This window comes from Vipera berus (assembly GCF_964194415.1).
Source record: "Vipera berus genome assembly, chromosome: 5".
In the NCBI taxonomy this organism is placed as follows: domain Eukaryota; kingdom Metazoa; phylum Chordata; class Lepidosauria; order Squamata; family Viperidae; genus Vipera; species Vipera berus.
Genome location: NC_138207.1, coordinates 30184187 through 30201933, shown reverse-complemented (window position 1 = coordinate 30201933; position 17747 = coordinate 30184187). Strand labels below are relative to the sequence as shown.

Genomic DNA, 17747 nt, shown 5'->3' with positions numbered 1-17747 from the left:
AAATTTTGATCAGGTGATTATGGGGATGCTGCAAAAGTTCTAAGTGCAACTACTCATTTTAACTCACTTTTTATAGTGCCATTGTAATTTTGAATGATCACTAAATGAATGGATGTTAGTCGAGGATTACCTATGTTAAGACTTGCATATTGTAACTTTTCTTTAGTCAGTTTTCTAATTATGTATCATGAAGCAATACATATAAAACATGTTTAAAGTTTAACAGTATACTTTCAATCACAGCTACCTTCAGAACCTTGGATATATATAAAAATACTGTTGTGGGGAAAAAAGGCCCAGTTATATAAGGAAGCAAGCATCAATGCCAACCACACTTCCTCTCACATCTGCCCTTTCTAAGGCCAGAAATAGCATCTTATGACCTTTGAAATCCCTTCATGTCATGTTGTTTCTTTTGGCATTTGTTCTCCATAAATGTCAAATAAAGTTTTAATTAAGAAGAGAAGACAGCTATATTTAAGTCTGGAGTTATGGGAAAAAATATTATTGCTTGAGCATAATATAATGCTGCACTAGGCTGGTTTGATGAGAATGCATATCTGACTCAGCTGCATGAGCTGACGATCAAAGGTGCCTTGATTTAAAGGCCTGGTTCATCTGTATTCAGTCCCTTAGTCTACCGAATCTTAGCAAGGGAAATAACATTTCAGAAGTAAATATCAAATTTTTTACCTATTCCAAATTTGTCTTATAATTACAAGTGCAGCAAATGTACTAGTATTTTCTTTTTCTAAAACTTTTGGATGTCTCCAGTAAATGGCAAAACTATTAGTCCCTGCACTGTTGCACATTTGATTGTAATGTGATTCTATATTAGGTATTATGTTTATAGATACCCAAAATAGTTCATACACTTAATAAATGCAAAAATTAATGCATAAACTATCAAGAATTTTAAAGCTGAATTGTTTGTGATAAAAACGTGCCTTTCTGCACTGCTGATGAGAAATTGTTAGTGTGAAACAAAAACTCTAAAGGTTTCAGAACTGCATTAGAAATGAATAAAGAGAGTGGCAGGATGTAATAGAATAAGCATTTCATGCACTTGTTAAAGGCAAGTTGTGTTTATGGTCTTATTGATTAGTAAGACCCACCCCCCACAAAACAACCAAAAAGTTGGAATTTTTTGAACTATTATATCAAGCAGGTACAACTTTTCTCTATCTATTACTATTGTTCAACTATCTATGAGACTGAATAAAGCATTGTACAATTCATTCTACAGTACATGTAGGATCAAGAAAACCATATTCTGAGACATTTGACATGCTGGACTGCTTTAAATATTATTCCCCATTTTATAGTCTGTTTCACATATGGTTATGTAGCCAGGTAGTTCTTGACTTATGACACTTATTTAACAACTCTTTGAACATATGACAGAGCTGAAAAAAGTGATGCACAATCTAGTCACTGTATTTACAACCACTGCAGCATCCCCATAATCAAGTGATCAAAATTCAGACAATTGGCATATTTTATTTGAATAGATTAGAGCTCGAAGGGACCTTGGAAGTATTCTAGTCCAGCTCCCTGCTCAAGCAGGAGAACCTATACCATCTCAGACAGGTGATATATTTATGAGTGTCTCAGGATGATGTGATGGTCATTTGTAACCTTCCCAGCCAAAGCTTCTAACAAGCAAAGCCAATAGGGGAAGCTGGGATTGCTTAACAATTACATGATTCACTTAACAACAGATTTGCTTAATGACTGTTCTCATAATGGCAACATTTAATGACCACTCCCAATTGTGGTTGCAAGTCGAGGACTAACTGTATATCTTATCATCAAATCATTTGTCTTCATATTACTAAATATCAGAACAGATCTTATGAGTTATCCAACAGTAATTACATTCTGAAGACTTTCATTGTTCAGCTGCCTGCTATAAAACAACATGCAAAGACCTGGCTCATTCATTTATCCATTCAATGTTTATACTGCCACAATAAAAAAATATAGAATTCGGTATAAAACATCTATAGTATATAGCATTAAATAGTTCATAGTATTAGATTGTGTATTATACATCCTAATTAAACTACTCTAAAAGGCCTTGGAAGACCTTGGTCTGCTTAATCTTTTGGAAGGCCATTAATTTCAGGACAAGCTTCACCACCAGCAATTATACCATGATAGGAGCCATGACAGAGAAACATTTTGTTCTAGTGTCAGCAACCCAACGTAGTGCAAAATCTCCTGACATACATACATGCAACTATGACTAGATCTGAATCCAGTGTTCAATAAATAGCATCCCTGTGAAAGCAGCACTAAATGGATGTCATTTGCACACAATAAGGAGGAGTGGAACAGATTATTTTAGAAGATGAATGGAGTAACAATTACAAATGAATAAAATCTCAGGCTAGAGAGAATTATTATAGAATAAATGTTCTTCACTTTAAAAACCAGGAGAAAAATAGGAAAAAGCCTACTGATTCAAAAGGACAGGAAGAAAGAAAGTCTTTTAAACTTTGGGGCTTGTTCACACTCTCTTCCTCCTTTCCTCACATGCCTGCACGTTAGTACACACACACACACACACAAACACACACAGAGCATTCAGCAGCAGGCACATTTTAGTATATAAATTACATTTCCCCTGAATTCAGTGAAGCATCTAATTTAGCTGTGTTGAATCTATAATGCCTCTGTTCCCACATCCATGAATGTGGAGACTGAATTTCTGAAAGGTAGAGATTTACTGTTGTGGATTGTATGCAGTATGACAGAAGATGATGTGTGGAAACTTACAGATTCAATAAATTCTAAATATGCATTTATAGTATGAAAAATCACATGGAAAGGAAGAAGAGAAAGCAGCCAAGAAGCATAGAACACCTGCTTTTCTTTATGACCTTTCCTAGTATGAATGTAATAGATGCCTGTCAAAGTGTAGTGTATATAAAAAATTTTGCTTATCCAGTTTGCTAGCAGAATCAGGAAAAAGTTGTACATGCATACAATATTTTATATTTTTTCATCATAGGTCTATTTCTAGCAGTTGTATGACAAACAGAAATTGAACAGATAAAGTTTATCTCATTATTGCACTTCATAACTTTTATCTATTGACCTCTTTATATTATATTATGTAACAATGCAAGTGCTTAGTTGGAAAAATATGAAGATGTGAGTGCTCAAATTTTAGAGCTACATTTGTCTGCTTGACAAAGTTACTATGTTTCTGAATCTGTAACTTTGATGACAGTTCCTTCTAAGTATTATCTTAAGGCAAAGTATTGTATATTTGTATTTTTGGTTATCTTAATCTAGATTCCTTTCATTCACATGATTTCTAGTCAAATTCCAAAGCAATTTACACTAATAATGAAATTCTTTCAGGAACCATGAGTGATTACCTGACCAGGTAAGATTTTAATTAGCAGCTATGATGCATTTCATGCCGACAAGAGTTACACTTGAAAAGCAAAATATTCTGATTACAAAATGAAGCTTGTTTAAAGTGACTCTAAAAAGAAAGTGTTAGACATAAACAGGGGAAGGAAGAAGCTATTTAAAATGCTTTAGGTACTACAAAAGCAAAGTTAAGCGTATTTAGTGTTGTAAGGAAAAAAAAGACTTAAAAAAACTACTAATAAACAGATTAACTCAGTGCTTTGATCATTCAATACATTTATATTAAATTTATGTCTCTAAAGGATTGCTAAATATTGTCAACTAAGAAATCATAATCTAAAATTTGAGTGCACTAAAATAAGCCTATGCTTTATATGTCTGAAACTTTGTGTCTTTATATCCTATGGAATTTAATGATAAATTCATTTCCACCAAGGAAAAGAAAAATAAAGCAAAAGATAAGGACTATAACACCTTTCTACTTATATTCCTTAAAACTTGTTTTGAGAACATGCAGCGTCTGATACTCTGGTATAAAACACAGGACAGTCTCTCACATACCTCTTAGCTTCTGTGTAATTAAATGCATGAAAAAATGCTTCCAATGAATTCTAAAATTTTCTTCTCTCTTGAAAACAAGGAGCAGTAATGGAAAGAAGGGTAGAAGAAGTCCTACCCAGCATTATTATAAAGCAAATCAATGTCTCGATGTGTGCATTTGTGTGTGTGAGTTTTAGAGGAATATTAAAGATAAACATAAACAATATAGGAAATATAAGATAAAGTGTTAAAAACAAGAGAAAGAAAAGAGAAAGAAAAAGAAAAAGAAAAAGAAGGCTTTAAAAAGTGACTTCAAATCTTCTTTTACAGTAGTTATAGACCTGCTTGACCATTTTCCTCCTTCTAAATGACATAACATGGTTTCCTTCTTCCAATGTTCAGCCTTACTAATCATAAATCCAGAATTTTAGGTCATTTTCCCCATTTTCAGCAAAAAGTCCATAAAACTTTTCCAATCTTTTATAAAAGTAGCTGTTGCTCTCTCCCCAATCAAACAAGTCAATTTACCAATTTCTTCAAGTTCTTCACATTTTGTTCCTCCATTGTGGATATTTTTGTATATTGTATTTTGTATTATTAATTACTTCAAAGGCTGAAGTAGAAAGATTATAAACCTAACTTCTATGTCTTTGAGCTAGCAGTTAATCTTCCATAAGTCAATCCCTGCAATAGAAACCTTAATTTTGACATTATTTCATATCTTATTAAGCATTAGGTATAAAGTCCTTTTGTGTTTTATATTTGATCTATTGCTATATAAAATTGAATTATAAATGCATAAAAGATTGAGAGCATCCTGTTTCCTTTGAAAGAGTATAATACATTCTGGCTGAACTATTATCTTACAGTGACATTTCTTTCTGGGCAGCATCTCACTTTGCGATATTTAGGATTTCTCTCTTTCTAAAAAATCCTTCAGATTCAACATTCATGTATCCATTACTTCTATCCATTAATTACCCCTTTTCTCTGAGGATTATAAACAACAAATATAATTTTTCCATAAAATGTTTTCAACAAATATAAATTATGCAGATTTGAAATTTTAAACACTTTCCATAATTTTAAATGATCAGTGGTCAATAATGATTCACCCTATTTATCTTGGACATAAAATAATTTCAGCATTATGTATGTGTGTGAAAAATAAATATTGTGTTCTTACCTATTTCAATTACATCCAAGGCCAGCTAAGGCCCAGCAGGCACAGGCTGGGGCACTAAATTTTAATTGGGACCAAAATTTAAAAGTCTTCTAAAAAACTCAGTTAAAAAGGGAAAAACAATAACAACATATTCTGTGAGCCAGTGCACCCACTCAAAGGTTAAATATAATTTTGAAGAATTGTTGGCATATAACAATAATGGGTGCTGGTATAATTGAAATGACTTACTACATAAATAGGTTGAAAATGTCCAAGAAAAGAAAACATTTTTTTCAGGGCTGAAAATCATAAATGTAAAGCTAAAAAATTCAAAGAAAAAGAAAGAAATACCCTTTTGAAATTCCTATCAAAATTGGAAGATGAGGCAAACCACGAGGGCATCAGAATATAATTTTGTCAAGAAGACCAAAATGTCTACAGCTGCCTCTTTTCAAGCTAAATACCTGGAAATAAATGCAACGTCATGCTTGATTTGCTCATGAGTGTGAATGTTACCCAAACATATGGAACAGTTCTGATAAAATATGAAATATGTACAGTTTTTAGTGATTTCAAAATCTCATTAACAAATATACAGGTGAAGCTAATTGATATGAAAACAAAAAACAAGTTCTCCTATGTAATGAAGAATATATAAATATATATATTTCAAACTAATTGGAAATATATGTATATATGACCAAAAAATTAGTGTTCTTTTTTTTAGAACACTTATAAGTGTAATTGTAGAGTTAACACTTTTTCTAAAATTACATCATGACTCTCTTCTTGCTATAATGTATTATATCTAATTATCAAAGATTTGTAAATTCATCTTTTTTTCTGTTTTATGCAAAAAATCCACAAGGGTTTCCAGTCAGCAATAAATGAAGATGTTATCTTTTCTCTAATCCAAAAGATCAGTTTGGTCATCTCAGCAACTTCCATCTTATTCAACAAACTATTCTTCCATATAGTTCCATGACCTCTTTTGCCCAACTATTTATCCATCAGTCCCATGAGGAAAAGTTCTGCTTTTAGTCCCACATTATATATAGAAGGGTGACATACATCATAAAAATAAAAATATGGATTGGTTTGTTGATAATGTGCACTCTAGTCAATGTTGATCCTTGGTGACCATACAGATTTTTCTCCAGGAAAGGATAGATTTGGAGAGGATTAAATGGATATGCAGTCCAGTACCCCTTTCATTCATCCATTATAACTTAAAACGTTCACTATTATCTCATAGATCATATAAACCATAATTCTAATTTTGGACAGTGCTACTTGATATTACAAGCAAGAGCTTGCAGGATTCACCGGAACTCTGGTTTACATAGAAAACAAAAAGCTAGAGCAAAAGATTTTAGCTTAGCTCTTTTTATTTTACAGTGCCTTTGAGTCATTATTGAACTTGGCAACTGTCTAGACAAGTCCCTGAAGTTTCCTTGGCAACATTTTTGGAAATAGTTTGCCACTGCCTTGTTCTTAGGAAAAAAGAGACAGAGAGACAGAGACAGAGACAGACAGACAGACAGACAGACACACACACACACACACACACAGAGAGAGAGAGAGAGAGAGAGAGAGAGAGAGAGAGAGAGAGAGAGAGAGAGAGAGAGAGAGAGAGAGAGAGAGATACAAGAGCTTCTATAGTTGAGGGTGGATTAGAACTTGCATTAGAACTGGCCCAAAGTCACTCAGCTGTCTTTGTGCCCAAAGCAGGACTAGATGTCCCTTTCTCCCAGTTTTTAGCTCAATACCTGTAAACAATATACTAAACTGGTTCTCTAGTCTAGCTACAGTATGTGAGTACTAAATTAATGGGATTTTTATATGGAGATTTAAAGATGTGAATCCCCACCTTTAGGTTGAAACCCGCACATATCCGCACATAGAGAATAAGACTTTACACAATCCAAAAATAGCATAGAAGGAAACCAGTTTAAATAATATATGAAGATAATGTGTGACAAGAGCCATTCGATTTCTTGCAAGTTTTTTTAATGTCAGAATCGCCTAATTTAAGTGGCTTAAAATATTTGTAATAAATAAATACATGGATAAAATAAAATAAACTTTATCAGACCTAAGCAAAAAAAACCCTTCCCTATCTCTAAACGCAACATGTGCTGTTGCAGTTATACCACCTGGAGAAAGAGTAGGCACAAAGGTTTTCCTTTCTTAAATAATGCAAGATAAATATTTTGCTTAATGCTTATGAGTTCCATAGGAAACAATTCATATTATGACTAAAAGGAGGCACAGAGATTACAGGAGCATTTCATTTGGATGACTGATGTGCCTTTAAGCGGCTGGGACTTTTTACAGAATGAGATTTAGCATATAAAAATGCTTAGATCTCTCAGTCCTGGCAATAGCAACTTGAATTGTTAATATCTTCAAGGATTTAAGCATACAGTTGTCAGTGGAAACATGTTTAGGTGTATGTATGTATGTATGTATGTATGTATGTATGTATGTATTTATTCAATTTATAACAGTGTGTGTATGTGTGCATGTGTGTGTATCTGTGAAAATGAAAATACAGTTGTACAATAATGGCAGGTCAGTTGTAATATTAAATAATGTTAAAGAAAGATTTATACTTATGACAGGAAGGAGAATCTGTTAGATACAAAACTGTCCTTGGTTCAAGTGCCGTTTGCAAAATATTATCAAGCATATACAGTTTGATTTGAAACACAGAACCTGGGGAATTAATTAGTGATAAAAAGCCTATCATAAATTCTCAGTTATGTACTGTTTAATATTGCAGACTAATCCTGCCATATGACTTCCATCTGCCCATTTCAAGCATTATGAGGCGAAAGCCAGAGATGAACAAAACATAATTCAGGAGTCTTTATCAGAGATTTTGCTATCTTTTCAGAGAAAATCCACCACCACCAATTCAAATGACAGGTTTTATGAAGCTCTGTATTTCTTCTATCCCTGACATTTTTTTTGTTAGTTTTTTTAAAAAATCAGATGTATTTTATATTTTGAAACAACCTAAGAATACAAAAGTATCTCATAGAATACATACAGTATCTCATACACACACACACACACACACACACACACACACACGTTTCATATGTTAAACTTGTGTATTGCTTTAAGAGATTTAGTTTAAGGTTGGGAGGGGGGACGAGTAGGATTGCATATGCAAGGCCATCTCTAACTAAAGAAGATAAGACCTTGGCAGGTTTTCTAACAGAAGGGAAACTGATTCTTTAAATTAATTGGAGAATATGATTAATGACAAAATTAGAAAGGTGGAGAATTGTGTTTTAATATATTGTGCAAGGGGCGGAGATTTCAGATTCCAGCTTCCTGCAAGCATTTGCCGGTGTATTAGGCTAATAAAGAACTTTTAAGGTAAACAATGCCTCAGAGTCACTTGAAAAGCCCATACATCGAAAACTTGACACACACATTATACACACACACACAAACACACACACATTCAGGTTAACTAAAAGGTATATGTTATTATTAATATCATATAAATTTATGTAATATTTAGTTTATATTACATAAAATTTATATATTATTTATTATTTATTATATTATTATGCTATTGCTATAGCATAATTGCTTTATTAAATAAAAGGTATAATAATATAAAGAGGAACAGCATAGCATGAAGTGTTATATAATGTTTTCCCCTCTGGATCTCTTTTCATCCCACAATGTAGAAGTAAACAATTTGAACAACCAGGCTGTTTATGACCTATAGAAGCCTTGTCTGAGGCCCGCAGAGCCTCTTCAAAAGTACCTGCCATATTTAAAATATTTAATACCTCACAAATAGAAAATTATTAAATATATGAAAATCCCGTTCTATCTACTGTACTAATTCATTATATTTAGTTACACTTGAATATCAGTTAAGTCTAAGTATCAATTGGGGGACTCGTCCCAGTCTTCTTATTTAATGGACTGCAAACCTTGACATGCCATTCAAAAGCTCAGTTTACCCCTACTCTGACAAAGGCTGCATATCCTTATATTAATACCTTTCCTGCTTGGAGGACACAAGCCCCTCCCTCCCCCTTCTTTGAAATAGATAAAAGCACAGATTTCAATTAATGCCACATCCTCATGTTTTGAATTTTCTGCCTGTAATGATATATAGATTATTTTATGTCCTTCAAAACATCCACAGTCAATGATTTCCATTCTGAAGAAGAAATAGAATCAGCACCAGAAGTCTCTAAAGCCTACTCTGATCTAGTTGGTACAGTATTAATGTTTAAGTCCTTTTTTCTTTATTCTGGATTGCAAATTAAATGTTTGCTATGCCTGGAATTGCAGTATGAGGCCACCATGTTTTATGTTAACTTATTTCCAACTAGAGGAAATAATGATTTGGGGGCTGCTCTTACTTCATTCAGCCTGTGTTTAAAGGGGCTAAAGGCTAGAGATAATGGAAAGTGAAGGCTGACACATTTAGATGGCATCAGATTGGGGAGGGTTTGCTTAAGCCATGAAGGCAATATCCACTGCATTCAAAAATCTGCTGTATTCTTTCCATATCATCCCTGAGAAATTATTATGCCTCCTTTTTAAAATTAAAATAAACAATAAACAAGATTTTTAAACAACATCAGTGCTATTAATTTTTCCATATCAATATAAATATTCTTTTACTAGATTAAGTAAACTTTGAATATTTGTATCTTTCATCTTTTCCCAAATTTTGGGGCTTCCTTGCAGCCATTATTTGTTTTTCATATCAATAATACAATTTTATACAGAATTTAAAATGAAAAGATTTTATTATCTTACCAGATTCATCGATATTTTCTCCTTTGATGAAATTATTACTATGAATAGTCAGTGCTAACAGAATAGTAGGATACTTATGATCAAAACCATACCATATTCTGAACAGCCAAGCACTTTCTGCTTTGGTTGTGCTTTTATCCAAGTTATTTACAGCCTGCAATAATATTGAAAATTAAAATGATGATTGCGATAATCATGTTCTTTTCAATTAAAAATGTCCACATTTTATCAACAAATAAATATATACAGTATATATAGCCTAAAAGTACACATTTAAAGGTTCACAAATCAGTTAATCTAACAATTGTTGTTCAGTTGCTAAGTCATGTTCAATTCTTTGTCACCCCATGGACTGTGGCAGGCCAGGCTCCTCTGTCCTCCACCATTTCCTAGAGTTCAGGATCATTGCATGGATGACTTTATCTAACCATCTCATCTTCTGCCGTCCCCTTCTCCTTTTGCCTTTAATCTTTCCTCACAATACTCAGATACAATTTAAAATACATCTACATTATTAATACAACTATCTATCTTTTTTTAACCTTTGTCTTGTGTTGATCTTCACTAATGGAATTCAAAATTATTTACAGTGTGTTTTGGAATTTTTTCCACCTAGGCAGTAACCAAATTAGTTTAGCTTCAGCAACATGACTGCTCAGTATAGATCTAAATCACACAGCTTGTCTGTTCAAGCTCTCTTAAATATACTCCTTTTCTCTTATCATTGATTTTCACTTCCTGGGTGCTTGCAAAGTCCTATCTCTAAGTTACACCTGGCATGGCCTCTGGCAATGCTAATCATGGATATGTGATCTATGCTAAGTTTCATGTTCTCTCCTATGATTGTAGGAAGAAGATAGTTCCCCCCCCCAATAAATTAGCTTCTAAATTTGCTGTGTTGTATTTTTATTCTACACTTATTGATACCATAGATTATCCAACTGAGTAAGTTCCCATATTTTTCATCTTGCTGTGAGCCAATATGCATTTCCATTATATCATCTTTGTACTGTAAATTTCCTCTTGTTAATGTCATTTAATCTTATTTAATTTATACAGGTGGCAATTATTACTATACTGTGGACAGTTTTCTAAATATTTTGGGAATAGTTCTCCAGTGCACAACAAATGCAGAACAATTGATTTTGATTTCATTGTTTTTCTTTTGGATTAAAATGATAGCCTCCTCTGCATTTTAACCCAAACTATTAATGGATGTTTTATGTTATAATTTTTACAGAAATTAAATCTGCTCCAATATATTTACAATGTAAATATACTTTTTTCTACCTTATGTGGCATAAAGCCAATAATATAGTTTGACTTCTTTTTATGCAATTAACTATATGCAGTTGAAATGAATAATGATCTTTTAAGTCCTTAGCACAGCATTGATTTTCTAGAATGGAAAAAAACTCCAATGCTAATCTTTCCTTTTACTTTGAGGAGATTTCCAAGATCATATGAACCTTTTCATTATCTTTTCAAAACAGATCATGTTTTGATCACACTTTTTTAGGATATATTTGAAAACATACAGCCTGCCAACATCTCTTCTATAGCTCCTGGAGTTCCTGTCAAATAAATGGGGTGCCTGCTCTCTGCAATCATTTCGGTACCAGTCTGCATGAACCCTGAGAGCAGTTGAGGGGAAAGTGAAATTAAAAAAGTGAAAGTGCCTGCTCTAGATGGTATTCCAAGGTCGCTCTGTGATAAGAAGGCAACTGCAATCCAGCCTACAATCAGGGTGGCCCTTTCCAAAACATTCTTTTTGAAATAGATTGGACAATGGGGGTCCAGCAATGGGAAGTGGCTATGGAGGAATAGTTTTCACTTGGAGTTTTGGCATGCGAATTTCAGTTCAGGCTTTGCACTACTATAATTTACTTGGCTTCTACTAAACTATACTTTCTCAATCTACTGGTGTAATGATAATTCTTACTTAGAGGGTTTTTTGTGTTTTTTTTAAAATATTGTCTTGGATTGCTGAAGGAAAGAAGAGTAGCCTCACAAATAAATAGAACCCGAATGATTGTATTGGAATGGATGTTTGGGATAAACTGATAGGAATTTGCCAAGAGAAGTTAGAAATTCAAAATCTGGGTGCCAAAGTCTGGATCTGTAATCAAAAAGTCAGAACAGGGGATGGCAGGTGGCGGAGGGAGCAAAGAGTTGGAGATTAGGAAGAGAGAATGTATCTGCTACTAGACAGTTTGGAGCTAGTGAAGAAAGTTAGAATTAATAAACACCAAGGTTAAAAAAATGAAACTGAATAATTATGGAAAGGATAAAGAACTGTAAAAAATACCTGAAGATGAAGGAATGGAGCAGACTTTTAGCCTTGCGTCATGGCTAGGGAGAAGAAATAAAGAGATTTTGAAAAGGGTGAAGAGATAAGGAAACAAAGAGACAAAGCTTTAAAGCAAGCAAGAATGCTTACAGTAAGCAGAAAACAAAAAAAGGAGACAGTGCAAATCATTTCTCCCCACAGCACCTTGGTCAGGGAGGGTTTCTTTCTCTGCTGCTAACAAGGAATAGGAAGCTTACAGGTACAAAGGAATAAGCAGGTTCAGATTGCAGTACTCAGCCAGTGGAGGAGAGAGAAGCTGACAGCTTCAGCAACAGGGAAATTGCCCAGTAAACTATTTGAAGGAGGATTGAGGCTTACAAGAGCCAGAAGCAGCAGCATCTGTTTCAGATAGATCAGTGTTTTTCAACCACTGTTCCGCGGCACACTAGTGTGCCGCGAGATGTTGCCTGGTGTGCTGTGGGAAAAATTGAAAAGTAATTATAAAATACTTTCTTTGTGTTTATTTGATTCCTATTCAAGAGAATTACTTTATATATAGTCAATATAGGCACAGAGTTAAATTTTTTAACATTTTCTAATGGTGGAGTGCCTCGTGATTTTTTTCATGAAACAAGTGTGCCTTTGCCCAAAAAAGGTTGAAAAACACTGAGATAGATGACAGAGATTCCATGCAGAAGAGGTTTAAACTACCTATTTCAGCACTGAAAAACATAGAAAACAAACAAATGAGCCTTGGCTCTACCTGCTTTTGAAATTGTATGCTCCAGCTTTAAATGAAAACATACCTGCAATAATCTTGGTCTGTTGCAACCTTCCCCAGTCAGGGATAATGTCTAATTATACCTCACACCTGTATTGATATCAGGCTGAGAAACAATGTCCCTATGTTCAATGGTATGTAAAACAAAGGCTCTTACTATTAGGGCATTTTAAAAAATCTTCTATGTTTTTTTGAAGCAAGGGTGCAAACAGTAGTCAAGGAGATCCCTGGTGTGTAAAAAAAAATACTCAAGGGTAAAAGGGCACCAAATTTATGGTAAAATGAAGATGTCTGGATTACAACATGGTTGGCTGGGAAATTCTGGGAGTTGAAATCTAAACAGAATTATTTTTCAAATAGCTAGGTTATTTCTACCCTATTCTGGGAATCATAGTTCCAACACCTCACTAGGTTGTTAGGGTAGAGAAAGGTACTCTATTTTTGATTTAAGTTTTGCTGTATAAGCTCTCAATAAACTTATTTTACTTTTCCATTTGTATTTCATATTCAATATGCTTTTCAGTTTAAAAGCTTTTATTTATTTTTTTAAAAAAAGCAAGATGTGCTTTTAAGTTAAATAAATGAACTTAATGCTAAATTTCTCTACTGATGTGCATCAAGGCTGCCTTGTATTCTAGAAAAGTTGAAACACAGTGAATTGGCTGCATTTAATTACGACTGAACATTATTGATGATCTCATAATATTGCATTATGAAAACTATTAATAAGTGGAAATAAATGAGCTACTAATCCATGACAGGTTAAGTGATAAATTCACTGAGAACTGAAAATCTGGCTAGGCATGAAAAAAGTTACACTTTGATGAGTGTAAAGTAATTGGATTAGGTCATTGTAGCTGCACTTTAAAGAAACTGATGATGCAATACTTGGGAACATTCACACAGTGAAAACAACCAAGACCATTTTGGAACTTTTAAAGCATGAGAATTAAAATGTAATCTGCCAACTACCATTGGATTTCAGTTTTTTTCATTCCTAATTATGACAATATTGGAATTTAACAAATTAGAACTATCACAGATATTCCCCTATACTTTAAATGTATGAGCATAATAATTATTCCCAGAGTAGTAGCCGTAAAAGCTGCAAACACTTCCTATAGTACTATTACAGGTATAGCAATTGCTTCTTATTTTACCTTATTCCCTTTATTTGCGCTCATACAATATAATCTCATAACAGAGAACATGAAACTGATCTTCCCTATTCAGCCTTTTCTTTGAGGTCAACTCAACTGTTCGGGATAGAATAAAGCAGCTGTGTCAGGCATCAGGTTCTTAGGAGTAAAGATCCCCAGTGTAGAGTTGGCAGGGGAAAAATGTGTATGTCAAAAATAAATATGTATTCTTAATCACAATGACATCAAATAACATGCAAAATGTGTGTTCGGATGTCATCATGCAAGCTTTGCCTTTTGTACTGAGATCATGATGCTGCCTGAAAGTAAATAAGGGGCGTCTAATGAAGTTGCAACACATGTTTTGTTACTTGTCCAAAACCTATGATATCCCTAAATCTATAGCATTTGTGGATTTGAATTTATGATCTGAAAATGTACTGTGGCATCAGCTTTCATGTGGTTATTTTATTGATGCATATCATAAAAGAAAGAGTGGAGGAAGGGAAGAAGGGTTTACAAAGTGGACTCTAAACAATGTCCAATCCATGTTTGTCTAGATGTTGCTGGTTCCATATTAACTACCAATTGTGATGGAACTATGGATACTCTGAATACATATTATAGGCTGGATTTGGCTGCAATAAAGTTTAAGTTTCAAATTTCAATATATACTACTGTTTTCAATCTAATATTTCCCAATATTCTGGGACTATAGTTTCCAGAATTCTTAACCAGATTGGGGAAGGCTGGGAATAAGACATATTCAGAAATCTTACAAAGCAATGTATAAGAACTTTAAGAAATTTCTCAAAATTTAGAATATGAATAATAAATGTGTCTGATTACAAAGATCATCATTTTCCACAATGCCTTTAGAAATGAAAATGAGAAACAGTTAACAGATTTCTTCTATTAAAATATCAAAACTGAAATTATTCAGCATCATTAATAAAATAACTTATTTTACAATCTGGGTGAATGTACAAAAGATATATGATATGACAAAAGATATATGACTTCCTGATTTTAGGATCAGAATAGGAGATTTTCCTTAGCATCTTAGAAAACACATTGTAAAATTTAAAGCATTCAGTTCCACACAAGTGAATATAAATTCTTTTTCAGATATTCATATTTGAATATTTGCTGGTGATGACCTATAAAGCCCTAAATGGCGAGGGTCCGGGATATCTGAGGGAACACCTGCTGCCAGCATCAAGCTCCCTTCGTCCAGTGCGCTCCCACAGGGAGGGTCTTCTCAGGGTGCCGCTGGTTGAAGATTGCTGGCGGGTAACACCCAGGGGGAGGACCTTCTCAGTGGGCGCGCCTGCCCTTTGGAACCAGCTGCCCGCGGAGCTTAGGACTGCCCCTGACCTCCGTTCATTCCACCGGGACCTGAAGACCTGGCTCTTCGAGCTCTCTGGCCCAGGCTGAGAATTTTTTAACTTAACTGGGGTTTTTATTTTTTCTCAGGGAATGATGTAATCTTTTTTAATTGTTTTTAGCTTTTGTATTGATTTTCTTTTAAATATCCTGTAAACCGCCCTGAGTCCTTCGGGAAAGGGCGGTATATAAATCTAAATAAATAAATAAATAAATAAATTTTAGCTTGCCTGAGTAGCAGTTTCTGTCCTTTGATCCTCATCGGTATCAATTCCAACCCTATGAAGAAAAGAAAGGAAGCAAAACTTAAATACAGGACAGGCAGAATTTAATTTATTTACATTCAGTGTAATATTTAATAATATTCAATATTAAAAGTATTTAATATATACATAAAATAAGCAAAAGGAAAAGATATGTAAAATGTCTAGTACATTTTAGTGGTCCATTCAGATAGATATTTTCTCATCTGTTTCCACATTAATATACTGTTGACAGTGCTATCTGGAGAGCACGTTGTTCTATACCTTGTGGACCATTCTCAGTTGCAGTTTTTTCCTAATGAAATATAGTTCTGGTTTTATCACAATATGTGATAAAGCATGAGTGACTGGTTAAAGATAACTTGCTAAGTCTGAGGCAAAGTGACACAAGAAAGGATGCCATCCACATCACTCCTTCTTTTAATTGCCTTTCTTGACAGTGAAAACTTCAAAGATTAACTTTGAACTAATTAGAATCTTGTCTTATTAATCTTGACTTTTTTGTGTGTGCCTATTTGTGATGGCCAAGCCTTTCTCTCCATTTTATAAACTCCTGCCAAACATAAATCTCAGGGCAACCTTGGATTAATCCTTATGTGCAATATTTTTTATCCCCCAAGGATGAACTTTGCATTGAAATTGTACTTGAAAGACTCCCTAGATAAGTTATTTTTAGCTAACCTTTGATATGGTAATCTCAGAGGCAGCCTTTCCTGCAAAGCAACCTCAGGTGTCTGAGAATTCATTGTTCTTATATCAGCATCCTCTGATTCAAAAAGTTCACTATTCAGATTTCCCCACACGCAAAGTACAATTTATGTATCATTTATTCTATGCGCTATGAATAAAGGAAGCTAACCAATAAGGAGAAAAATATTTAGCTATGATATCGTGCGACCTATCTCCCAAGATATATGACAGGGTTAAAAAGGTTACAATATTTACAGCTTTAGAGACAAGCATAACACAATGCATCTATTCCATTAGCTATGTGCAAGTAATTACCTTGTACGGCAAGGCATTAAAAGAGTAAAGGTTTCTCCTGTCCAGTTGTGTCCAACTCTAGGGGGCAATGCTCATCTCTGTTTCTTAGTCAAGGGAGCCAGCATTGTTTGAAGACATTTCTGTGGTCATATGGCCAGCATGACTTCATGTTGAGGCGCACGGAACTCTGTTACCTTCCTACTGAAGTGGTATGTATTTATTTATTCTCATGTTCATGCTTTTGAACTACTAAGTTTGCAATATAAGTATTTCCTAAATAGTCATTAAGACTACTACTTGTCATGACCCTATTTTGAAAGCCCCTTGACAGCCATACTGAAGTTATGGTATTGTTTCTTTGTACATGATTTACTGTCTTGGAGAAAATGGCGGAGGCTTCAATTGATACACTTTATTCCTATCATATGTTATTTTTTGTTGTCAGGAAAACTTTAAAATTTTCATTTCTAAAGGTAACTATGAATTTTGAGTAATATTTAATTTTAGAGATTTATATTCAAATCCATCTTCATGTATGCAAACCCTTTGGGGGCTTTGGGCCAGGTGCAAGTTCTCACAATTAGGATAACTCAAGTATCCAGTTATTATTGTCTTTAATAGTATATATTTATAGCATTTTACTAGTTGATAGCTAATATAGCATTTTGTTTTATATTGTTGTCCATGCTTTTGACTTATTTTATCTGATGACAAAGACATAATTTGTTCTGATTATGAACGAAGGAGAATATTTGTAGCTCAAGAGTTGAAATGATGGGTCCTTGGTGCTCTCTGAGCTTGCTTGGTTTCTTGCAGAGGTTTCATTACTCTAAATAGGTAACAGATGATGTTACCTAGTGGCTGTGCCTGCCTTTTCTGAAATTGACAATGATCTCTTTGGTTTTTCTGGTATTTAAAACTACGCTGTTTTCCTTATACCAGTTCGCCAACCCCTCAACCTCCTTGTGGCAAGCTTCCACCTTGTCGTCATGAATAAGGCCCATTACTG

At 34.0% G+C, this 17747-nt stretch overlaps 1 protein-coding gene across 1 annotated transcript in view; it reads right to left on the bottom strand.

Annotated features, from left to right (window-relative positions):
• Positions 1-17747, bottom strand: part of SLC9A9 (solute carrier family 9 member A9) — a gene marked incomplete at its 3' end in the record, with an annotated part of 226386 nt that overhangs the window by 38523 nt on the left and 170116 nt on the right. Inside the window, exons 13-14 of the mRNA XM_081328638.1 lie at positions 15722-15770; positions 9970-10049 (exon numbers count right to left, since the gene is read on the bottom strand). Of these exons, the coding sequence (XP_081184764.1) occupies positions 9970-10049; positions 15722-15770 (129 nt within the window). The remainder of the gene's footprint in view (positions 1-9969; positions 10050-15721; positions 15771-17747) is intronic.